Genomic DNA, 26,892 nt, shown 5'->3' with positions numbered 1-26,892 from the left:
TGATCTGCTGCCCCTTCATATAAATATTGCCCGAGCTACGCCACTATGCACTGTACCTGGAGACCTGTACTTATTTCGGGCGCACTTTCCTGACAAGCGTCACGCAAGCGTGTGACTACCCATCACAAGTACAAGCGGAGTTCACTTCATGGTTGGCAGTGAGTTACACTTGGGACGAAGAGTCGTAGATCAAAGGGAGAGGGTTGCTGAGATAGAGAAAGTTTTCGGAGGAGTTTGATGATGATGATGGTATTGAGTGGGATGGTGAAAGTGATGATGAAGCTAGCGCAGAGGACGGAGAACGTGACGGCTTGCTTGTTGTATCCTTGGCTTTTGGCCGTTACTTTATCGCCATCGTAATATTGGGCACCATTGCCCGTTTGGTCTGTGATACAAAATAAAATTTCAACAACAACTGCGCCCTACTAGATGGGGGTTTGTAGGCAAAATGTCACTAAAAGCGCCATTTTGTTCTTATAAAAGCACGGATGGCCGCGATTGGTCCATATGTTGTAATCTTTTGGATGCTGAGTCGACTGGTTTTGGTCCGAAAAGGCTGCGATGCAGCGTTCGGCCCTTATTCCCAATCGAACATGGTTGAACAAGCGGTCACGTCCTCCTGCTTACACTAGTCACCTGGTCACCGCGCAAGCAGGCGACAACTTTCACACCAAGGTTTAACTCAAAATGTTCAAAGGTTCAACTCGAGTGACAGGAACTCTGTAAAAATTGGAGCATGCAGGCCGAACGCTGCATTGTAGCCTTTTCGGACCAAAACCAGTCGACTCAGCATCCAAAAGACTACAACATAATGGATCAATCGCGGTCATCCATGCTTTTATGAGAACAAAACGGCACTTTTAGTGACTTTTGCATCAAATCCCCATCTAGTAGGGCGCAGTCACCCAGTTTCGGTGGAAGTGTGCGAGTTCGATTGGGAATAAAGGAGGAAGGGAGCGTCTCAGCTTCCTCGGAATAAGACCATTCGACTCAGACCCCGAAGACTACAACTGGTGGAATTTTGATTTTAGGGTTTACGTCCCCTTTGAAATGCATAGCAGTTCTCTAAGACGCATCCTTGAGGGGGAGGGGAGAAGGGGGAGGAAAGGGGAGGAGAAGGGGGGGGGAGGAGAAGGGGGAGGGAGAAGAGGGAGAGAGAGGGAGGCGGGCTACTCAACCAGCTACTAGACCAACACTCAAGACAAAGTAAATTTACCATATTTGGGAAATGAGAAATCTTACCGCCAACACTCGATGGACCAAGTGCATGAAATCTCTCCTTAGATCATTCATGCTGTAACTGTTGGACTTTCTAGCATCCACTACTCTCACAAAGCAGAGATCCAAGTGCTGAGAGAATGCTTTCATTCCTCTCTTTATGGCCTTCTCCACTTCAGTGCGCTCTTCAGGTGTTAGCTGATCAGCTCGTGTGGCAATTGCGATAACATCAAGTTTCTGCGTCTGCTGCAGTTCTTCTTGCTGCTGTTCGTGTGGCTGCTGCTGCTGCTCGTGTTGCTCAGTCAGTGGGGAGCCTGATAATGCAAGAAGACAAAGTGACACAATTGCCAATAACATGCATTACCAGTACATGATTACACAATCAGTCAATCTAGGACAGTGAAGTATTCCCTGTTCTTCCTCGTATGCCAGAATGGAGAAGATTGCAAGTCTATCCATCCCAGGATCATGTCACGGCATTACTATTTTGAGTGATATGGGCACCAGGGCAGCCTGATGATCAACTGTTTGTCGTTTTTGGCATGTTTTCTGCTGAGAAAACCTGTGATTGAACAGGAAACTGGAAGGGTCTGTTCTTTTTTCATAACTTTGTGGCTGCAGGTAGGGATATATGTGCAGTGTTCATGATTGGCTGAATAGATCATGTGACATGCAAGAAAATGGCTGAATAGATCATGTGATATGCAAGAAAATCATCCATTGCTATCCACTTACCATCATCAGGTGCAGACAGGCGACAAACAATATTGGCGGCAGTTGCACTGACAGTCTGTGTGATCTTATCAACACACTCTGTGCCGTCCACCACTATTGCGGCAACAGATGGTGCTGCCATGGAAACCGTGAATATATCATGTGACACGTTATAATGTTCTTGGCCAGCAAAGTCGCGGAAATGCACCTTCACCTGCGATTGGTTGTAAATGGTTTCTTCAATTCCCTACATGGAAAAGATAAAACAATTCAAAATTGAATGTGCCCTGAGAAAGCAAATACCGTATTTGTTGGTGTATAGCGCGCACCCTGAGCAGTAAATTTTGAAGCTCAAATCTGCAGTGCGCACTATACACCGAATACGAGAATCTAGTACAAAAGTGCCAGAGTGCAAGTGTGCAGGTGTGCAGGGGTGCAAGTGTGCAAGTGTGCACTTTACACGTAATGCACTGTATCGTACGGAGCAAGTGTGCAGGCTCATCGACGTTCGAGAACATCCACGGAAAAAACAATGTTGTTTTCATATTCACAGTTCGTAATTCCATCAATTTCATAGTCATAGTCTGACTCACAGGAAAATATTCTTAAGTTTTGTCATCCTTTGACGAGATCAATTTCAGAACCAAATATCCCCGATTTGACTGCGCGTTATACACCGAATAGAGCCATTTTGTGTGAATTTGTGGTTGAACATTGTGGGTGCGCGTTATACAAAGGTGCACAATATACTCGGGCAAATACGGTACTGTACAAATTACACCCAGCTCAGTACCATCATACTGGTCTAAAGCAACAGAATAGCATAGCTATATGTTGATACAATACATAGCAGTGCATGGCAGTACAATCAGGTACCTTATTGTACGGAGTACAGTATAGTGCGCACTTTAGATGTAGTGTTTCAGGCCCCAAATCGCAGGTGCGCACTATGCTCCGAATGTGAAAAATGCATGTACAGTCAAATCTGCCGTTAGCGACCTCTGCTGTAGGCGACCATCTACCGTTAGCGACCGATTTTCCGTGCACCGACGGTTTCACATACAAACTGATCTGTCCAGAGCGACCATCTGCTGTGCGCGACCAGCGACCGCGATTTCATGCACTGTGGCTGCATTCAAATCTGCTGTAAGCGACCGTGACCCAGGTTCAGTAAGGTGCGAAACTGTACTTGCCAGTGCGTTGTCAACTGCAAAGTGTGAAAATGCGCTGTCTTGCAAGTGCGATCGACTGGCGCCTGGCCTGTACTGAGGCTGTGCTGTAGCTCTCAAGTCCAGGCAGTGTCGATCTACTGCCGTGTCGCATACGCGTACTATACGGGTATGGTCGTCGTTGAATATCCAATAAAATGATATTAAAAATCACATTATTCTCGTCGATTTGAGTACATGGAAGCATATACCTGGTATGCCGGATTTACCATACATCTGCCGTAAGAGACATCTGCCGTAAGCGACCGCTTTTTCTTGCACCAAGGGGCGGTCGCTTACAACAGATTTGACTGTACGTCAAAAAGTAGTGCAATGCATCAAATTGTTGCGAAGTTTGCCACCTCTCACTCTGCACCAGCGGTCATATCTGTGTACTCCTAATGTCTACTGCCAGCTACACTGCTAATACATGATGGGTACGAGACCCCAGTGGTAGCATGTGCATTTTACAAATGTACATATGAATCATCTTATGATAAATTCTAACGATGGTCACACCATATTGTTGTCTTTTTAATGGTCGATAATGCCGTCAAATCAAGGCCGCTCATTATACTCCGGACATAACTTGAATTGCCAAAACATTGCTCCAAAATGGGGATGCGCATTATGCTCAGGAGCCTGTTAAACGCCGGCAAATACTGTATCTATATATTTTATCGCATGGTGATTTATCAGTTGTACGCTTACGAGTACAATGTTGTTTTTGGTGGTAATGTAATCAGTCGAATTACAATGTGTCCTATATACATGTTTTACTGAGCACATTCAACATTGCTTTCAACTCACCTTTGTTCGGGATGCTAAATCTTTTGCCTTCATGTCCGGTTGATTCTCCTGACGTAGTAGTTTATTGAAGAAACCTTCTGCTGTGAAGGATGCAATGAAGGTAGATTTCCCTGACCCTTCTGCTCCGCACACGCTGGCAATCAGTTCAGTAGGATCAGTGTAACCCTCAATACCAAACTCTGCACAGATCAAGCTGGTCTGGAGCATACAAATGCAGCACACAACAACAATACCCAATGCATGTAAGTTGAACACATGAACTACAGTTGTGCTCCATGAAATCAAACCCATATTGCACAGCTGGCGCCTTCAAGAAGTTGCGATTACATTACAGAGTTTCTGCCATACAGTAGGATGTGCCAAAGTACGGATGGAAACCTTGCGGTGGCTCGAGATCAAAATTCAGACAGATTTCATACCGCTCTCTGTGCGAAGCGTGCTATATACGGACTGGTCTCCGTATGAACAACTATGACTTTGAGCATGAACTGACCACGTAGACTACATGTACATGTGGCGGGAAGTAGCCTGAGGTACTCTTGAATGATCGCCAAACTAACTGCTCCACTTAGGAAACCAACAACAGTAACTGAAGGGAAATACATCTCCAGTTTTGGCCTCCAACAAGTGGCGACTTTAGACACTCATTACACCCCATATCTTCTGTCATGGTGTATTGACTTTGTCGTCCCTTGCGATCCTGACCTTCTCTTTCCCGTCACGTCTATTCTTCCCCTTGGATCTTCTGCTCTGAGCCAGAGTTTTTTTTAATAGCCAGTCCCAACTGCCTGCCACAGCTGCTGATCGTGAGCAACCAGCTCCAAGCATTCATCCCAATGCTGCGCCCCAACACAGTATAGGGCTGATACAGAGTGAGTTTGGGGTCCTCTCAATACAGACCTGGGATATCTAGTGCCCTTGCTAGGGTTCTGTCCATCCTCCACTCTACCATGGCATTCTCTCTCTCATTCTCCCTCTCATTCAAGTTAGGGGTGTTGAGGTAACGCAATATTCTGCTTCCCCTGTTCTCTTTGGTGTCACACTAGGATCAATCCCACCCCCCCCCCATCCCCCGCACTCCTGCCCCCCCCCCCCCCGCACCCCCCCCCCCCCACCCCACAGCACACCACTCCAACCCCCTCCACCACACCACTGCATCCCCGCCGAGATGTATTATTACTTGTTCTCATCCTCTTTGCACCTTGCCTCCCCAACCTGAGCTTTCCACCTTGGAAAGTTATTGTTTTTTTGATTTGGAGATGTGTTGGACCTAGGTATCATTGCTTTGAATGTCTCAGCACCCCTGTCAGTTGTGTGCCTTGTCGCATCTTCCAACTGCATTTGTATTTGATCTGGTCACATCAGTGGGTGGTTACTCAAAACTTGTACCAATTTGTCTTTCCTCCAACGGGTTATTGATCCTAAGGAACGACAGATCTCACCTTAATCAAGTCCAATGCTTGCCTTTCCCCTCGAACTTTAGCTATCCTACTGGCTTCCTCCACAATCTTCTTGGCCTGGATTGGAAACACAGAATCAATATTGGTAAAGCAGTAGAATCTTCCCTTCGTCAATTTTACTAGTCAGCACAACCACCACATATCCATAATACCACCGAACACCACCAGCCATTCTACTTGCTACACCGTATATAGCACTGGTGCATGGTAAGAGATGGTAGAGCTTTCAGGTAGCGCTCAATACTTTTAACAAAATAAGTTGACTAAAGGAAGGAGTAACAAGACATGCACTGTACACGATGATGATACCAACACACCTTGAAGTAGACAGTGAGGAAATAGACTAGAGAAGAACGCATGCTAGTCTTCTCTTATGCAATTATAAAAATCTGCAGAAAGTACTCTGTCCTCATATAATCACTAGCTTCCAGTGAGATCGCCCATGCTATGCAACATTATGCACTGAATAGCTACATATATGTGTGCCAGGGAAAACAATCATACCATGCTGATAAACAACTTGTGCAGTGGAGAGGGAGTTGGGGAGTGGTTTTAGAGAAAAAGGTTCTCACGGTAACCATAAATATCTTCTAATACAAACCAGTAAACCTATTAATAACATAACATACTCTTCACAACTCTTACTGCATCATATGTAAGCTTGGTCCAGGTGAAATCCAGCAAGTAGGGTACACAACCTGCTTTCCCGAAGTACACTGCCGCAACGAGAGGAGTTCTCCCATCCTACACAGAAATAATGGCAGCAACACAATGATAGATCACAGCAGATATAAATAGCTTGTAAAGCCTTTGCAAATTGCAAAAGTACCAGTGCTTGCTGTTGTTTCAGCCTGATATTCCCCAGCAATAGACATAGAGCTAGCACAGTGATCCTCATGACCAAGAAGAGTGCTGTGCTGTAAGGAGAGTCAATGGTAGAGATTGTTCAACTTACATTGTTCTTTACAGAGATCGTGTCTGGTTGGAGATCTAGTAGACACTTGACGACGTCTAGCTTTCCATTATAGGCAGCAAGATGAACAGGAAGCTCACCTCCCTGTGTACAAGTAACACACATGACCAGACATTCCTGATCTTTATCCATCAGAAAAGTACTCATATTGAATATAACCTACAACTCACTATGATGTGAAGCATGGTCATATACACAACTCTGGTAAGTCAATTGCATTAAGCTTTTATAAGTATTCAGTGCTAGTTATCATTGTTGAAAGGTATTTCCCTGACGAAGGTCTTATGAAAGCCGGTTAGGAAATTCTAGGACTTCTTATTTTGTCATTGCTACGCACAATGTGTGCCTCGCTCATTCTGCCTATTGCCATAAAATACTTTCTGGAATGTAAATAAATGACCGGAATGATGCAGAGAATGTACCATGTAGCAGTGGTGTGTCCAGGATTTGGCTTAGGGGTCCCTGTCGGCGGTAAGGTTGTGTGTGTGGGGGGGGGGGGGGACATAATACTACTGTCCCAGTTGAGCCAATTTGGAGAAAAAAAGGCATCATTTCTCACCCTAGTCACTAGTGACACAGTCACACAGGCCGGTCATGTAGATATCCAACAATAGTAATGCAATCATATCCGATGTGTTTCTTACAGGCGTATCTCAGATGTTACAATCATCAATCATGATACTTTAGATAGTAAATCCTTGCCTAATTTTTTTTGGAGCATACAAGGCTGTTCTCAATCATGTTTTGGCTGAGCACTGAAACCTGGTACTTCCGAATCTGGCCGAATGTCAGTAACTGTTCGCTCCGAACGAGACTGACAACGACTTGATCAGGCGTACCCTTTCCAGTTGAAACAGGAAATGGGTCGTCGCAAGAACGTTTTGCAAAAATCCATCCAGGGCTCTGCTGGCCAAAGCTTGGCCTCTCGATGTCACTGAGACTTCGCAGAAAAGTCTTCGAGTCAACCACAATTCGAACCCCTAGGAGATTATCTTCAAAACATTGTTGTACAAAGCTAGTTTCAGAAAGAAGCGCGTGCCGAGGAGAAGCTTTGTTTTGTCCCACTAGCGCAGCGCTGCGTTCAGCACATCACAGCACACGATCAAGAGTCTCAACATGCATAGAGCGCGTCCTGGAATCTGTGCACCTGTGTAGATTTACACAGTCAATTGTTTCTTTTACAGTGTAATTGACGCACCGCGTACCGTACGTACCGCTTTTGGATGCTAGCCTCCCACCATCTGCAGCCCGTGCAGCAGATTGGTCTTTTTTTGACACCCAGGTCAAAATATTTGAGGGAGGGGTGGGTACCCCCAGCGCTCTCCCCCAAAAATGACACTGTGTAGTCTGTCATTTGCCAAAGTTGCACACACTTGGGTTATGCACTCGTGACCATTAGAGTGCCAAAGATTGCTTGACTCACGTTGGTCTTCGCAGAGACAGTCTCGGGTTGGAGTTCCAGTAGATATTTGACGACTTCCAGATGCCCACCGAAGGCGGCGTGATGAACAGGAATGCGACCGATCTGTGTGCAGGTAAAGACAAGTTCAGACATTCATACATTATGTTATCTATCTGCAGTCTTTATCTTACAAATTATGTTAACCTACTGTGACCAAAGTTTTACATGCCATCCATAGTTATCCCACACTGACAATAATATAATTATAAGCATGATATTGATGAGTCACAAAGTGCAACAGTTAGCACAATAATGACAGCTGTCGTACCGACATTCAACCATCACGTCTCAAATGTGCACACCAATAGCCTTCCAGCTTGGAAGGTTCTAAGTTTCGGGGGGGGGGGGGGGGGGGATGGTGAGAAAGAGGAATACATTGGCGGGTGTATTCGAGACGTGATGGAGCTAAACATCAGATAGTTGAATATCAGTACCACAGCAGTCATCATTGTGCTAATTGTTGCACATTATGACTCATCAATATCAGACCGTTAACTCTACGTACAGTCATATACTACTAGTAGTCAGAGGATGTGCGTTTCTCCTTGCCAGTAGTTGTGCTTTCAGAAAGAAAATTTTGCTTTCCGCACGGAATAGTCCACCATCATCTATGCCACAACGATGAGTCCACACAAGTAACACACATGACCAGACATTCCTAAGCTTTATCCATCAGAAGAGTACTCATATTGAATATAACGTACAACTCACTATGAAGCGAAGCATGGTCATATACACAACTCTGGTGAGTCAATTGCATTTGCTTTTATAAGTATTCATGTTGAAACGTATTTCCCTGACGAAGGTCTTATGAAAGCCGGTTAGGAAATTCTAGGACTTCTTATTTTGTCATTGCTACGCACAATCTGTGCCTCGCTCATTCTGCCTATTGCCATAAAATACTTCATGGAATGTAAATAAATGACCGGAATGATGCAGAGAATGTACCATGTAGCAGTGGTGTGTCCAGGATTTGGCTTAGGGGTCCCTGTCGGCGGTAAGGTTGTGTGTGTGGGGGGGGGGACATAATACTACTGTCCCAGTTGAGCCAATTTGGAGAAAAAAAGGCATCATTTCTCACCCTAGTCACTAGTGACACAGTCACACAGGCCGGTCATGTAGATATCCAACAATAGTAATGCAATCATATCCGATGTGTTTCTTACAGGCGTATCTCAGATGTTACAATCATCAATCATGATACTTTAGATAGTAAATCCTTGCCTAATTTTTTTTGGAGCATACAAGGCTGTTCTCAATCATGTTTTGGCTGAGCACTGAAACCTGGTACTTCCGAATCTGGCCGAATGTCAGTAACTGTTCGCTCCGAACGAGACTGACAACGACTTGATCAGGCGTACCCTTTCCAGTTGAAACAGGAATTGGGTCGTCACAAGAACGTTTTGCAAAAATCCATCCAGGGCTCTGCTGGCCAAAGCTTGGCCTCTCTGGATGTCACTGAGACTTCGCAGAAAAGTCTTCGAGTCAACCACAATTCGAACCCCTAGGAGATTATCTTCAAAACATTGTTGTACAAAGCTAGTTTCAGAAAGAAGCGCGTGCCGATGAGAAGCTTTGTTTTGTCCCACTAGCGCAGCGGTGCGTTCAGCACATCACAGCACACGATCAAGAGTCTCAACATGCATAGAGCGCGTCCTGGAATCTGTGCACCTGTGTAGATTTACACAGTCAATTGTTTCTTTTACAGTGTAATTGACGCACCGCGTACCGTACGTACCGCTTTTGGATGCTAGCCTCCCACCATCTGCAGCCCGTGCAGCAGATTGGTCTTTTTTTGACACCCAGGTCAAAATATTTGAGGGAGGGGTGGGTACCCCCAGCGCACTCCCCCAAAAATGACACTGTGTAGTCTGTCATTTGCCAAAGTTGCACACACTTGGGTTATGCACTCGTGACCATTAGTTTGCCAAAGATTGCTCGACTCACGTTGTCCGCCGCAGAGACAGTCTTGGGTTGGAGTTCTAGTAAATACTTGACGACTTCCAGATACCCAGCGAAAGCGGCGTAATGAACAGGAATTTGACCGAGCTGTGTGCAGGTAAAGACAAGTTCAGACATTCATACATTATGTTATCTATCTGCAGTCTGTATCTTACAAATTATGTACAACCTACTGTGAACAAAGTTTTACATGCATTCCGTAGTTATCCCACACTGACAATAATATAATTATAAGCATGATATTGATGAGTCACAAAGTGCAACAGTTAGCACAATAAAGACAGCTGTCGTGCCGACATTCAACCATCACGTCTCAAATGTGCATACCAACAGCCTTCCAACTTGGATGGTTCTAAGTTTCGGGGGAAAGAAAGGTGAGAAAGAGAAATACGTTGGCGTGTGTATTTGAGACGTAATGGAACAAAACATCAGATAGTTGAATATCTGCACCAAAGCAGTCATCATTGTGCTAATAGTTGCACATTATGACTCATCAATATCAGACCGTTAACTCTACGTACAGTCATATACTACTAGTAGTCAGAGAATGTGCGTTTCTCCTTGCCAGTAGTTGTGCTTTCAGAAAGAAAATTTTAGCTTTCTGCACGGAATAGTCCACCCTCATCTATGCTACAACGATGAGTCCACAACCGTGACAAGTGACAAAACAATGAACAGCTCCCAGACCTAAAACGTTCACTTCCCGTAGTGGTGTTAGCCCTGAATCGAAGAGTCATGCCTTTGGTTCAAAGAACCTTCACTGTTTTCCAATCGAGCACCGTCCAAAATGCACCAAAAACCATTACCATGTGGCAGGCCACAGGAATCCGAGCGAGTCGGTATCGAACTGGTGATATTCCCCACCAATAGACATAGAACTTGGACAGTGATCCTCATGACCAAGAAGAGTGCTGTGCTGTAAGGAGAGTCAATGGTAGAGGTTGTTCAACTTACTCTGCTCTTTACAGAGATCGTGTCTCGTTGGAGAACTAGTAGACACTTAATGACGTCTAGCTTTCCATTGCGGGCAGCAAGATGAACAGGAAGGTCACCGTCCTGTGTACAAGTAACACACATACATGACCAGACATTCCTAAGCTTTATCTATCAGAAAAGTACTCATATTGAATATAACGTACAACTCACTATGAAGTGAAGCATGGTCTTATACACAACTCTGGTAAGTCAATTGCATTATGCTTTTATAAGTATTCATGGCTAGTTATCATTGTTGAAACGTATTTCCCTGACGAAGGTCTCATGAAAGCCGGTTAGGAAATTCTAGAACGCATTATTTTGTCTTTGCTACACACAATGTCCGCCTCGCTCATTCTGCCTATTGCCATAAAATACTTCATCGAATGTAAATAAACGAGAGAGCTTGGAAGCTCAGGGCCCTACGCTATGCTTTTATGCTTTTTTGCCTAGCTCATCGTACATGTTATAAGAACTGATGGGAATGTCTTTTTCGTTGATTGGCCACATCACTGTATTGCAAAAACGTTTCAATCGGTTTGAATATTATGAGTTAGGCAAAAGTATTTGCAGAATTTATTGCGGATTGTTATTTCTCTAATAATCATCTACTTTTGTTTTGCTCCTTCTTTTCTTTTATCTCCTTATATTGTAAATCAACAAATTTTGGCCGAAGAGAAATAGAAACCTCTCTATTAGAGAGGTTAAGATGCACGTTATTTCCGACGTGACGCGCAGTTTCACGTCAAATTTGAAATCGATGGGTATTTTGGCTCTATCATGCATCCATTGCTCAATCATGCATCATTTGCCTATATGACAAACGTTGGCCTGCGATTTACTTTGGCCGGTTGGTACCAAGCGGCGAAATCAGCGAAATTAAATCGCCAGCGAACATTAGTTGATTTTAATACAGTGATCGGATTTTCTGGCCTTTTTGTAGCAATACATGTGTTGTGTCCTACCCCCGGTGGGTTCTACTCGGACTCATCCAGCTCGATCACACACACACTCGAAGCCATTGCAGATTTCAGTACATCTCAAACTCCATATCCGAAAAAGACCAAGCTCACGTGCGAGCATGCGCACTACATAAATATGGTCCATGTCCAGGACATGACAATTTCCCCCTCACTAGTTGAGGCGAAGCATCTAGAACTATGCAATAGTAAACATATCAAGATGCAATCACAAAACTCACAACTGCCGAGACATAATATTTCATGATACACTATACACCATATATACACCATAAATATATAATTATATACAATATCCAGCAGAGTCCAAAATATATCATTAAAACTCCACAGACTAGAGTAGGTCTATATGAACTGTGTGTTCTGAACGTCAATCCTTGAAACGAACTGGTCGAACAGTAGCGCGGGTTGACCGTCGTTCAGCTTGCGGTGACGACGTCTTGCTGTAGCTGGCACGTGAAGTGCTAACCGACGCAGACTCACTAGTACCGGTTGTTGCTGAGACCGGCGCGCCTAGCTCCGCTGCCGTGACACTGGCGTCGTTGTTGCTGAATGACGGCTGTGACGGAACCTGAGCTGTTAAACTTGCTCCACTCTGCTCAGACGCCCCTGCATCGAACTGAGGGATTTGCCGAGGACGGAGCTGGTTGCGATGGCGTTTCCACATTGCATCACCGACTTGTATCTGATACGTCATCGGACTGAGAACTGCCGTGACCACGGCTGGGGCCCACTTATCTCCTCCTTTGCCGAAATTCAAAGCCAGGACAGCTTGGCCGCACTGAAATTCCGGCATGTGCTCCAGATTGTTCTCGTAAACCTCCACGCCCTTACGCCCTTCCATTTTCAAACGATCATATTTGATGCGAGGTTGTCGCCCCATCAACATCTCGGCCGGTGTTTTTCCATTCGCCTGTGGGGTAGTACGATGCGAGAGCAAAAACCTCTGCAACTTTGAGTGAAGTTGCCCTGGTTCCTCATCCATGACTTTCATTTTGCTCTTGAAAAACCCCACGTACCGTTCTGCCATTCCATTGGTGGCCGGATGGCCAGGAGCGGTACACGTGTGATGAATTCCATTCTTCCGCAAGAACGTTTGAAATTCATCGCTTGTGAACTGTGACCCATTATCCGTGACGATATGGTTTGGCAGGCCGAAAATAGCAAACACGCGTTGCAAAGCCATTATTGTTGACGCTGACGTAGCATGGGACGACGGAATAACGTCAATGTACTTGGAGTACGCATCCACCAATACCAGGAACATTTTGCCGAGAAACGGTCCTGCAAAGTCGAGATGCAGTCTCTGCCACGGTCCTGCCGGCCATGTCCAAGTTGCAAACTCTTTCGGGGGGATTCTTGGCATCGAGTTGACATAGGGCACACTGCTTGACCGTCGACTCAATATCTTCGTCGATTTTAGGCCACCAAACGTATCTCCGAGCCAACCGTTTCATTCTCACTACCCCAGAGTGTTCTGAGTGTAGGTCATTGAGTAGGATTACTCTCAGGGAGTCGGGCATGACCACCCTTCCATTCCATAAAAGGATGTTGTCCTCAACTGACAGTTCCCACCGTTTAGCAAAGTAAGGAAAGAGTTCTGGCTCTGACACTTCCTCCCAACCATTAATCGTGAAATGGAGTACCTTCTTCAGGACGACATCCCGTTTCGTTTCCGCCGCTACAGTAGCAGCCCTGATGATTTCAGATTCTTCTTGAACAAACAACACCTGTTGTTCAACCATTTCATCACGAGTAGGATCGCCACTCATTGGCTTGCGCGACAAATAGTCCGCAAATACATTCTTTCTGCCCGGAATGTACTCCATTGAGTAGTTGTATGCCGACAAAACCATCTTCCATTTTTTCAGCCTCCAAGATACCAGAGTAGGTACTTTCTCTGTGCAGCCGAACAATTTGAGTAATGGCTGATGATCCGTTCTCAGCATGAACGTCCGTCCCAACAGATATTGACGAAAGTTGGTAACTCCAAACACCAACGCCAACGCCTCCCGTTCGATATTGGAGTAGTTCTTCTCCGCTGACGAGAGAACACGAGACCCGTACGCTACAGGACGAAGCTCGCCCGATTCGTCCTTCTGAAACATTACCGCACCGAGACCAATGCCCGAAGCATCCGTTTGAAGGATCAGATCTTTCTCCGAGGAATAGTGAATGAGTACTTCACTGGAACACAGTGCAGCCTTGATTCGAGAAAATGCATTCTGCTCATTTTCCTCCCATTGCCATTCAGCAGATTTCTTCACCAGATTGTACAGAGGTACCATTATTGTTGCAAAATGAGGTATGAACCGTCGCAAGAAATTCGCCGTTCCAATGAATGATTGAAGCTCGTTAACATTCGAAGGAGCCTTAGCGTCCCGCATTGCCTCAATCTTATCCGCTGTGGGAGCCACACCAGCACTAGAAATCGTGTGACCCAGGTAGGAAATCTCATCCATCATGAAATGAAACTTACTGGGATTAAGCTTCATCCCGGCCTCCTGTAGGCGACGTAGTACCCTGATCAGGTTGTTGTGGTGTTCATCCTCGTCCTTCCCAGTAATCAGGATGTCATCCACATAGACGATGCACCCAGGCAGATCTGCCAATATGGATTCCATTGTGCGTTGGAAAATTGCCACTGCCGAGTGAATGCCAAACGGCAATCTCACGTATTCATACAACCCCTTGTGAGTAGAGATTGTCGTGTACGGCCGAGAAGCTGGATCAAGCTCCAGTTGGTGATAGGCTTGGGAGAGATCCAATTTGGTGAATTTATCTCCCCCCGACAATTTCGCTAACATTTCCTCAATAGTAGGTAGCGGGTAGTGCTCCAAATCAGACTTGGCATTGATTGAGCGAGAGTAATCAGCACAAATTCGGATACTACCATCCGATTTCAGTACTGGCACAGTAGGCGATGCCCATTTGGAGTGCTCAACTTTGCGAATAACTCCCTCTGCTTCCAATTTCTCCAAAGCCTCCTCGTACTTCTCCGTGATAAAGAACGGTACGGGACGCGCCTTGTGGAAAATTGGATCAGAATCATCCACTCTCAGGGTGATTTGAGCCGACCTCAGCTTGCCAACCTGAGTCGTATCGAATAGCTCCTCAAATTCCTCAATGAGAGCTCTCCTCCTACCATCCATTTGAACATGATTGACATTGACAATCTGTTTCCACGGTAGAGTAAATTGGGACAACATATCCCTGCCCAACAATGACGGACCACCATTATCCACCACACGGAGTAGTGTTGGTTTCTCCACACCATCAATGCTGACATTGAACTTCCCTTCACCAATACATTTGATTTCTGCCCCAGAAAAACCGGTCATGCGTACACTCGGTTTGGTTAAATTTGTACGAGACACCCCAAGTGACTCAAAATCATGGACAGAAATGATTGAAATGCCACTGCCCGTGTCGATTTCCATTACAACAGGAACATCATTCACAGCAATTTCCAATTTGTAGGAGGGCACAGATTTGCTCTTCAATTCGCCCTGATCCGAAATGTGGAACATTGGCATGCACTCAAGATCAGCAGATTCATGCCCACCTGCGTCATCAGTCACAACATTGTGCACCGACGCGCCTGACGTGGATTTCTGCCGACAAACACGCTCCAAGTGCCCCTTCCTGTGGCAGTGACGGCACTCAGTGGCCTTGAGTTTGCACTTATCCGCCAAGTGTTGAGTAGACCCACAGCGGTAGCACAATCTCTGCTCTCGAGATTGATGAGATTGACGAGAAACACCAGACTGCGGCTGCGAACGCGATTCCACTGGCCGGTGATTCACCTTGTGCACTTCCTGCTGAGAGGTCAGCTGCACGGCTGCACGCGCCGCCGATTCCTGCGTCAAAGCTAGTTTGACGATGTCATTGAACGACTGTGCCGAAGTATCTTCTTTCGTCAATAAGAAATTTCGAGTGGATGAGCTGCTTAAGCCAGCAATAAACTGGTCTCGAAGCGCTCGATCGAGGTGATCAGCAAACTCACACCTCACAGCCAATCTCTTCAGACGAATGATGAAATCCGCAGTCGACTCATTTTCCTTCTGCTTCAACTGATGGAAATTGAACGTCGCCGAAACTTGCGAAATTGCAGGTTGAAAATACTTCCTCAAAAGATCGCAAATCTCCGACAGTTTCTTGTCAGCTACTTTCGCTGGCAGACAGAGGCTCCTCAAAATCGAGTAGACTTCTGCAGACAGCAAACTCACTAATACAGCCTTCCTTTTCTTGCTGGCAGCCAACTTGTCTGCAGCATTGGCCGAAGCAGCCACGGTTCCAATATCATTGGCAAAGAAATAGAATTCAAGTCTTTCCTCAAACTCTTCAAAGTCGCCGCCGGTAAACGGCTGAAGCGATGATATCCGAGCCATATCTTCGTCGCCAGTTGTTGTGTCCTACCCCCGGTGGGTTCAACTCGGACTCATCCAGCTCGATCACACACACACTCGAAGCCATTACAGATTTCAGTACATCTCAAACTCCATATCCGAAAAAGACCAAGCTCACGTGCGAGCATGCGCACTACATACATATGGTCCATGTCCAGGACATGACAACATGTACATTGACCTGTTGAGCCAATGACGACGCCGAATGCATGGTTGCCTGTGGAGCACATTACATAATTTTACAGTCTCCTAAAATACGTATCCTGTCCGACGGCAAAAGAGGCTGCAGATTTAGTTTTTCTGCGCGTCGACGGGATGTCTGCGACGCGAAAGTTCAGTTCGCGTTATTTGGCTCGCACGTCGAAAAATCAACGCGAGTGACCTGCTGCTCACGTCGAAATTGTTTACTGGGACCGGCGCTGACTCTGCCGATCACGGGCGTTCTGGACTCGACGGGATGTCTGTCCTGATGTTTCCTGGGATCGGCGTAGACTCTGCCGATCACGGGCGTTCTGGACTCAAAGGGATGTCTGTCCTGACGTTGCCTGGTACCGCCGGACTCTACCGATCACGGGCGTTCTGGAGTCGACGGGATCTCTCTTCCGACGTTTCCTGTGACCGGCCCTGAATCGCTCGTTCGCGCTTATTTTGGAGACGACGGGATCTCTCTTCCAAAGTATGTTTATGCTGACGCATCCTATCACATAATCGGCGTCTATTCTAATTTAATTTCCTCATCGTCTCCCTATTTCTTTCCAAATCTCCTTCTACATCAGGGAGTCGTATACATAATACGACGAATATTGGTACGGTACGGGACAGATACAGGAGCCCGCAAATATTGTGGACAGCTGTTATGTACAATCCTGTAGAGCCTTTGTAGTCACAGATACGGGAGAGATACGGGACAGATACGGGATAGCTCCAGCCGTGCTCCCCTCCTGTGCTAGAATTAACACCATAATTATTTGGCATGTGCCCTCACTTCGTAGAGCACAACGGCGCGCTCTTCTTCTCCGTGATGTGCACAGTTGCACCTTCTCTCTCCCCCCCCCCCCTCTGTATAGAGGTGACATTACTCGCATCATTTTATTTTTTGGCGCTACACTCTGCGTAACGCCATTCACAGAGCACAATGCGCGCTACCTTCTGTTGCTTCTCCTCCGTGATGTGCTAGTTGCGCCTTTTCTCTCTCTCTGTCCCCCCCCCCCCTTCTGCACACTAGGTGACATAATTCGCATCTTTTTTGGCGCTACACTCTGCGTATATACTGGTCTTGTGTGGCTTCCACGGTATTCATTGCTATTACCTGACGATGGCCAAGTGCCGAAACGTTGTAATAATAACGGAACTGGTTCGGATGTGATGTGCAGCGCTATGGGAATGGGTGTGTCCACCCGAATTCTTTTGTACAAAGTTAGTTTCAGAAAGAGGAGCTTGCCGATGAGAAGCTTTTTTTTGTCCCACTAGCACAGCGCTGTGGTCAGCACATCACAGCACACGATCAAGAGTCTCAACATGCATAGAGCGCGTCCTGGAATCTGTGCACCTGTAGAGATTTACACAGTCAATTGTTTCTTTTACAGTGTAATTGACGCACCGCGTACCGTACGTACCGCTTTTGGATGCTAGCCTCCCACCATCTGCAGCCCGTGCAGCAGATTGGTGTTTTTTTGACACCCAGGTCAAAATATTTGAGGGAGGGGCGGGTGCCCCCAGCGCACTCCCCTAAAAATGACACTGTCTAGTCCGTCATTTGCCAAAGTTGCGCACACTTGGGTTATGCACTCATGACCATTAGAGTGCCAAAGATTGCTCGACTCACGTTGTTCTTCGCAGAGACAGTCTCGGGTTGGAGTTCTAGTAAATACTTGACGACTTCCAGATGCCCACCGGAAGCGGCGCGATGAACAGGAATTTCACCGGCCTGTGTGCAGGTAAAGACAAGTTCAGACATTCATACATCATGTTATCTATCTGCAGTCTTTATCTTACAAATTATGTATAACCTACTGTGACCAAAGTTTTACATACCTTCCGTTGTTATCCCACACTGAAAATAATATAATTATAAGCATGATATTGATGAGTCACAAAGTGCAACAGTTAGCACAATAATGACAGCTGTGGTACCGACATTCAACCATCACGTCTCAAATGTGCACACCAACAGTCTTCCAACTTGGAAGGTTCTAAGTTTTTTTGGGGGGGGGGGGGGGGGAAAGGTGAGAAAGAGAAATGCGTTGGCGTGCGTATTCGAGACGTGATGGAACAAAACATCAGATAGTTGAATATCAGTACCACAGCACTCATCATTGTGCTAATAGTTGCACATTATGACTCATCAATATCAGACCGTTAACTCTACGTACAGTCATATACTACTAGTAGTCAGAGAATGTGTGTTTCTCCTTGCCAGTAGTTGTGCTTTCAGAAAGAAAATTTTAGCTTTCCGCACGGAATAGTCCACCCTCATCTATGCTACAACGATGAGTCCACAACCGTGACAAGTGACAAAACAATGTACAGCTCCCAGACCTAAAACTTTCAGATCCCGTAGTGGTGTAAGCCCTAAATCGAAGAGTCATGCCCTTGATTCAAAGAACCTTTACTGTTTTCCAATCGAGCACCGTTCAAAATGCACCAAAACATTACCATATGGCAGGCGACTGGAATCCGAGCGAGTCGGTATGGAACTGGTGATATTCCCCAGCAATAGACATAGAGTTAGGACAGTGATCCTCATGACCAAGAAGAGTGCTGTGCTGTAAGGAGAGTCAATGGTAGAGATTGTTCAACTTACATTGTTCTTTACAGAGATCATGTCTCGTTGGAGATCTAGTAGATACTTGACAACGTCTAGCTTTCCTTTATGGGCAGCGAAATGAACAGGAAGGTCACCTGCCTGTGTACAAGAAACACACATGACCAGACATTCCTATGCTTTATCCATCAGAAAACTACTCATATTGAATATAACGTACAACTCACTATGATGTGAAGCATGGTCATATACACAACTCTGGTAAGTCAATTGCATTATGCTTTTATAAGTATTCATGGCTAGTTATCATTGTTGAAACGTATTTCCCTGACGAAGGTCTCATGAAAGCCGGATAGGAAATTCTAGGACGCATTACTTTGTCATTGCTATGCACAATGTCCGCCTCGTTCATTCTGCCTATTGCTATAAAATACTTCATGCAATGTAAATAAAAAACCAGAATGATGCAGAGAATGTACCATGTTGCAGTGTTGTGTCCAGGATTTTGCTTAGGGGGTCCCGGCTGGGGGGGGGGGGGGGGGGGTTGTATGACATCATGTTACTGTCCCAGTTCAGCCAACTTTAAAAAAATGGTATAATTCCTCACCCAAGTCACTAGTGACACAGTGACACAGGCCGGTAATATAGATATCCAACAATAGTAATGCAATCACATTCGATGGGTTTCTTCCAGGCGTATCTCAGTTGCTACAATCATCAGTTTACTTTAGTTAGTACACCCTTGCCAAAAAATTATTTTCGGAGCATACAAGGCTGTTCCTCATCATGTTCTGGCTGGTCACTGACGACAGGTGCTTCTGCTTCTGGTGGAATGTCAGCCCGCTCCAAACTGGACTTACAACGATTTGATCAGTCGTACTCTTTCCAGTTGGAACAGGAATTGCGCCGTCACAAGAGCGCCTTGCAAATATCCATCCAGGGCTCTGCTGGCCAAAGCTTGGCCTCTTTGGATGTCAATGAGATTCCGCAGAAAAGTCTTCGAGTCAACCACGTTTCGAACACCGAGGCGATTATCCTCAAAACATTGTTGTACAAAGTTAGTTTCAGAAAGAGGAGCTTGCCGATGAGAAGCTTTTTTTTTGTCCCACTAGCGCAGTGCTGAGTTCAGCACATCACAGCACACGATCAAGAGACTCAACATGCATAGAGCGCGTCCTGAAATCTGTGCACCTGTGTAGATTTACACAGTCAATTGTTTCTTTTACAGTGTAATTGACGCACCGCGTACGTACGTACCGCTTTTGGATACTAGCCTCCCAACATCTGCAGCCCGTGCAGCAGATTGGTGTTTTTTTGACACCCAGGTCAAAATAATTGAGGGAGGAGCGGGTGCCCCCAGCGCACTCCCCGAAAGATGACACTGTCTAGTCCGTCATTTGCCAAAGTTGCGCACACTTGGGTTATGCACTCGTGACCATTAGAGTGCCAAAGATTGCTCGACTCACTTTGTCCTTCGCAGAGACAGTCTCGGGTTGGAGTTCCAGTAGATATTTGACGACTTCCAGATGCCCACCGGAAGCGGCGTGATGAACAGGAATGCGACCGATCTGTGTGCAGGTAAAGACAAGTTCAGACATTCATACATCATGTTATCTATCTGCAGTCTGTATCTTACAAATTATGTTAACCTACTGTGACCAAAGTTTTACATGCATTCCATAGTTATCCCACACTGACAATAATATAATTATAAGCATGATATTGATGAGTCACAAAGTGCAACAGTTAGCACAATAATGACAGCTGTGGTACCGACATTCAACCATCACGTCTCAAATGTGCATACCAACAGTCTTCCAACTTGGAACGTTCTAAGTTTCGGGGGGGGGGGGGGAATGGTGAGAAAGAGGAATGCATTGGCGTGTGTATTCGAGACGTGATGGAACTAAACATCAGATAGTTGAATATCAGTACCACAGCAGTCATCATTGTGCTAATTGTTGCACATTATGACTCATCAATATCAGACCGTTAACTCTACGTACAGTCATATACTACTAGTAGTCAGAGAATGTGCGTTTCTCCTTGCCAGTAGTTGTGCTTTCAGAAAGAAAATTTTAGCTTTCCACACGGAAATGTCCACCCTCATCTATACTACAACGATGAGTCCACAACCGGGACAAGTGACAAAACAATGAACAGCTCCCAGACCTAAAACTTTCAGATCCCGTAGTGGTGTGAGCCCTGAATCGAAGAGTCATGCCCTTGATTCAAAGAACCTTCATTGTTTTCCAATCGAGCACCGTCCAAAATGCACCAAAAAAGATTATCATGTGGCAGGCGACTGGAATCCGAGCAAGTCGGTATCGAACTTGTGATATTCCCCAGCAATAGAAATAGAGCTAGGACAGTGATCTTCATGACCAAGAAGAGTGCTGTGCTGTAAGGAGAGTCAATGGTAGAGATTGTTCAACTTACGTTGTTCTTTACAGAGATCGTGTCTGGTTGGAGATCTAGTAGACACTTGACGACGTCTAGCATTCCATTATAGGCAGCAGCGTGAACAGGAAGTTCACCTACCTGTGTACAAGTAACACACATGACCAGACATTCCTATACTTTATCCATCAGAAAAGTACTCATACTGACTATAACGTACAACTCACTATGATGTGAAGCATGGTCATATACACAACTCTGGTAAGTCAACTGCATTATGCTTTTATAAGTATTCATGGCTAGTTATCATTGTTGAAACGTATTTCCCTGACAAATGTCTCATGAAAGCCGGTTAGGAAATTCTAGGACGCATTATTTTGTCATTGCTAAGCACCATGTCCGCCTCGCTCATTCTGCCTATTGCCATAAAATACTTCATGGAATGTAAATAAATGACCAGAATGATGCAGAGAATGTACCATGTAGCTGTGGTTTGTCCAGGATTTGGCTTAGGGGGTCCCTGTCGGGGGTGGGGTGTAGGACATCATGCTACTGTCCCAGTTCAGCCAATTTGGGAAAAAAGGTATCATTCCTCGCCCTAGTCACTAGTGACACAGTCACACAGCCCGGTCATATAGACATCCAACAATAGTAATGCAATCACATTCGATGGGTTTCTTACAGGCGTATCTCAGTTGCTACAATCATAAATCATGGTACTTTAGTTAGTAAATCCTTGCCTAATTTTTTTGGAGCATACAAGGCTGTTCTCAATCATGTTTTGGCTGAGCACTGAAACCTGGTACTTCCACATCTGGCCGAATGTCAGTAACTGTTCGCTCCGAACTAAACTTAAGATTTGATCAGGAGTACTCTTTCCAGTTGAAACAGGAATTGCGCCGTCGCAAGAACGCTTTGCAAAAATCCATCCAGGGCTCTGCTGGCCAAAGCTTGGCCTCTCTAGATGTCGCTGGAACTCCGCAAAAAAAGTCTTCGAGTCAACCACAATTCAGACCCCTAGGCGATCATCCTCAAAACATTGTTGTACAAAGTTAGTTTCAGAAAGAAGCGCGTGCCAATGAGAAGCTTTGTTTTTGTCCCACTAGCGCAGCGCTGAGTTCAGCACATCACAGCACACGATCAAAAGTCTCAACATGCATAGAGCGCGTCCTGGAATCTGTGCACCTGTGTAGATTTACACAGTCAATTGTTTCTTTTACAGTGTAATTGACGCACCGCGTACGTACGTACCGCTTTTGGATGCTAGCCTCCCGCCATCTGCAGCCCGTGCAGCAGATTGGTGTTTTTTGACATCCAGGTAAAAAAATTTGAGGGAGGGGCTGGTGCGCCCAGCGCACTCCCCTAAAAATGAAACTGTGTAGTCTGTCATTTTCCAAAGTTGCACGCACTTGGGTTAGGCACTCGTGACCATTACAGTGCCAAAGATTGCTCGACTCACGTTGTTCTTCGCAGAGACAGTCTCGGGTTGGAGTTCCAGTAGATATTTGACGACTTCCAGATGCCCACCGAAAGCGGCGTGATGAACAGGAATGCCACCGTTCTGTGTGCAGGTAAAGACAAGTTCAGACATGCATACATCATGTTATCTATCTGCAGACTGTATCTTTCAAATTATGTATAACATACTGTGACCAAAGTTTTACATGTCTTCCGTAGTTATCCCACACTGACAATAATATAATTATAAGCATGATATTGATGAGTCACAAAGTGCAACAGTTAGCACAATAATGACAGCTGTGGTACCGACATTCAACCATCACGTCTCAAATGTGCACACCAGAAGCCTTCCATCTTGGAAGGTTCTAAGTTTTGGGGGGAAAAAAGGTGAGAAAGAGGAATGCGTTGGCGTGCGTATTCGAGACGTGATGGAACTAAACATCAGATAGTTGAATATCAGTACCACAGCACTCATCATTGTGCTAATAGTTGCACATTATGACTCATCAATATCAGACCGTTAACTCTACGTACAGTCATATACTACTAGTAGTCAGAGAATGTGTGTTTCTCCTTGCCAGTAGTTGTGCTTTCAGAAAGAAAATTTTAGCTTTCCGCACGGAATAGTCCACCCTCATCTATGCTACAACGATGAGTCCACAACCGTGACAAGTGACAAAACAATGTACAGCTCCCAGACCTAAAACTTTCAGATCCCGTAGTGGTGTAAGCCCTAAATCGAAGAGTCATGCCCTTGATTCAAAGAACCTTTACTGTTTTCCAATCGAGCACCGTTCAAAATGCACCAAAACATTACCATATGGCAGGCGACTGGAATCCGAGCGAGTCGGTATGGAACTGGTGATATTCCCCAGCAATAGACATAGAGTTAGGACAGTGATCCTCATGACCAAGAAGAGTGCTGTGCTGTAAGGAGAGTCAATGGTAGAGATTGTTCAACTTACATTGTTCTTTACAGAGATCGTGTCTCGTTGGAGATCTAGTAGATACTTGACGACGTCTAGCTTTCCTTTACAGGCAGCCAAATGAACAGGAAGGTCACCTGCCTGTGTACAAGAAACACACATGACCAGACATTCCTATGATTTATCCATCAGAAAAGTACTCATATTGAATATAACGTACAACTCACTATGATGTGAAGCATGGTCATATACACAACTCTGGTAAGTCAATTGCATTATGCTTTTATAAGTATTCATGGCTAGTTATCATTGTTGAAACGTATTTCCCTGACGAAGGTCTCATGAAAGCCGGATAGGAAATTCTAGGACGCATTACTTTGTCATGGCTATGCACAATGTCCGCCTCGTTCATTCTGCCTATTGCTATAAAATATTTGAAGAAGGGCTGAGGCTTCCTGCAGCTTCATCTGTGAAAAGAATTCGGGTGGACACACCCATTCCCATAGCGCTGCATATCACATCCGAACCAGTTCCGTTATTTTACAACGTTTCGGCACTTGGCCATCATCAGGTAATAACAATAAAATACTTCATGCAATGTAAATAAATGACCAGAATGATGCAGAGAATGTACCATGTTGCAGTGTTGTGTCCAGGATTTTGCTTAGGGGGTCCCGGCTGGGGGGGGGGGGGGGGTTGTATGACATCATGTTACTGTCCCAGTTCAGCCAACTTTAAAAAAATGGTATAATTCCTCACCCAAGTCACTAGTGACACAGTGACACAGGCCGGTAATATAGATATCCAACAATAGTAATGCAATCACATTCGATGGGTTTCTTCCAGGCGTATCTCAGTTGCTACAATCATCAGTTTACTTTAGTTAGTACACCCTTGCCAAAAAATTATTTTCGGAGCATACAAGGCTGTTCCTCATCATGTTCTGGCTGGTCACTGACGACAGGTGCTTCTGCTTCTGGTGGAATGTCAGCCCGCTCCAAACTGGACTTACAACGATTTGATCAGTCGTACTCTTTCCAGTTGGAACAGGAATTGCGCCGTCACAAGAGCGCCTTGCAAATATCCATCCAGGGCTCTGCTGGCCAAAGCTTGGCCTCTTTGGATGTCAATGAGATTCCGCAGAAAAGTCTTCGAGTCAACCACGTTTCGAACACCGAGGCGATTATCCTCAAAACATTGTTGTACAAAGTTAGTTTCAGAAAGAGGAGCTTGCCGATGAGAAGCTTTTTTTTTGTCCCACTAGCGCAGTGCTGAGTTCAGCACATCACAGCACACGATCAAGAGACTCAACATGCATAGAGCGCGTCCTGGAATCTGTGCACCTGTGTAGATTTACACAGTCAATTGTTTCTTTTACAGTGTAATTGACGCACCGCGTACGTACGTACCGCTTTTGGATACTAGCCTCCCAACATCTGCAGCCCGTGCAGCAGATTGGTGCTTTTTTGACACCCAGGTCAAAATAATTGAGGGAGGGGCGGGTGCCCCCAGCGCACTCCCCGAAAGATGACACTGTCTAGTCCGTCATTTGCCAAAGTTGCGCACACTTGGGTTATGCACTCGTGACCATTAGAGTGCCAAAGATTGCTCGACTCACTTTGTCCTTCGCAGAGACAGTCTCGGGTTGGAGTTCCAGTAGATATTTGACGACTTCCAGATGCCCACCGGAAGCGGCGAGATGAACAGGAATTTGACCGCCCTGTGTGCAGGTAAAGACAAGTTCAGACATTCATACATCATGTTATCTCTCTGCAGTCTTTATCTTACAAATTATGTACAACCTACTGTGACCAAAGTTTTACATGCCTTCCGTAGTTATCCCACACTGACAATAATATAATTATAAGCATGATATTGATGAGTCACAAAGTGCAACAGTTAGCACAATAATGACAGCTGTGGTACCGACATTCAACCATCACGTCTCAAATGTGCACACCAACAGCCGGAATCTTGGAAGGTTCTAAGTTGTGGGGGGGAAAAAAGGTGAGAAAGAGGAATACGTTGGCGTGCGTATTCGAGACGTGATGGAACTAAACATCAGATAGTTGAATATCAGTACCACAGCACTCATCATTGTGCTAATAGTTGCACATTATGACTCATCAATATCAGACCGTTAACTCTACGTACAGTCATATACTACTAGTAGTCAGAGAATGTGTGTTTCTCCTTGCCAGTAGTTGTGCTTTCAGAAAGAAAATTTTAGCTTTCCGCACGGAATAGTCCACCCTCATCTATGCTACAACGATGAGTCCACAACCGTGACAAGTGACAAAACAATGTACAGCTCCCCGACCTAAAACTTTCAGATCCCGTTGTGGTATAAGCCCTAAATCGAAGAGTCATGCCCTTGATTCAAAGAACCTTCACTGTTTTCCAATCGAGCACCGTTCAAAATGCACCAAAACATTACCATAATATGGCAGGCGACTGGAATCCGGGCGAGTCGGTATCCAACTGGTGATATTCCCCAGCAATAGACATAGAGTTAGAACAGTGATCCTCATGACCAAGAAGAGTGCTGTGCTGTAAGGAGAGTCAATGGTAGAGATTGTTCAACTTACATTGTTCTTTACAGAGATCGTGTCTTGTTGGAGATCTAGTAGATACTTGACGACGTCTAGCTTTCCTTTACAGGCAGCCAAATGAACAGGAAGGTCACCTGCCTGTGTACAAGAAACACACATGACCAGACATTCCTATGATTTATCCATCAGAAAAGTACTCATATTGAATATAACGTACAACTCACTATGATGTGAAGCATGGTCATATACACAACTCTGGTAAGTCGATTGCATTATGCTTTTATAAGTATTCATGGCTAGTTATCATTGTTGAAACGTATTTCCCTGACGAAGGTTTCATGAAAGCCGGTTAGAAATATCTAGGACTTATTATTTTGTCTTTGCTATGCACAATGTCCGCCTCGCTCATTCTGCCTATTGCCATAAAATACTTCATGGAATGTAAATAAATGACCAGAATAATGCAGAGAATGTACCATGTAGCAGTGGTGTGTCCAGGATTTGGCTTAAGGTGTCCCTGTTGGGGGTGGGGGTGTATGACATCATGTTACTGTCCCAGTTCAGCCAATTTAAAAAAAAATGGTATAATTCCTCCCCAAAGTCACTAGTGACACAGTG

The 26,892-nt window shown here is 45.3% G+C and overlaps 1 protein-coding gene across 1 annotated transcript in view; it reads right to left on the bottom strand.

The window, feature by feature from the left end:
- The window catches only part of LOC135820012 (uncharacterized), a 38,193-nt gene extending 12,721 nt beyond the window's left edge, over window positions 1-25,472 (bottom strand). The window contains exons 1-12 of the mRNA XM_065333312.1: window positions 25,341-25,472; window positions 23,762-23,863; window positions 20,402-20,503; window positions 10,762-10,863; window positions 9,793-9,894; window positions 7,807-7,908; window positions 6,366-6,467; window positions 6,056-6,154; window positions 5,393-5,467; window positions 3,951-4,148; window positions 1,954-2,179; window positions 1,243-1,532 (exon numbers count right to left, since the gene is read on the bottom strand). Coding sequence (XP_065189384.1) covers window positions 1,243-1,532; window positions 1,954-2,179; window positions 3,951-4,148; window positions 5,393-5,467; window positions 6,056-6,154; window positions 6,366-6,467; window positions 7,807-7,908; window positions 9,793-9,894; window positions 10,762-10,863; window positions 20,402-20,503; window positions 23,762-23,863; window positions 25,341-25,472 — 1,632 coding nt within the window. The remainder of the gene's footprint in view (window positions 1-1,242; window positions 1,533-1,953; window positions 2,180-3,950; window positions 4,149-5,392; window positions 5,468-6,055; window positions 6,155-6,365; window positions 6,468-7,806; window positions 7,909-9,792; window positions 9,895-10,761; window positions 10,864-20,401; window positions 20,504-23,761; window positions 23,864-25,340) is intronic.
- Between the last annotated feature and the right edge of the window lie 1,420 nt (window positions 25,473-26,892).

The sequence above is a fragment of the Sycon ciliatum genome, chromosome 6 (assembly GCF_964019385.1).
Source record: "Sycon ciliatum chromosome 6, ocSycCili1.1, whole genome shotgun sequence".
In the NCBI taxonomy this organism is placed as follows: domain Eukaryota; kingdom Metazoa; phylum Porifera; class Calcarea; order Leucosolenida; family Sycettidae; genus Sycon; species Sycon ciliatum.
The sequence above is the reverse complement of the archived record's forward strand: the minus strand, read 5'-3'. Positions and strand labels throughout refer to the sequence as shown.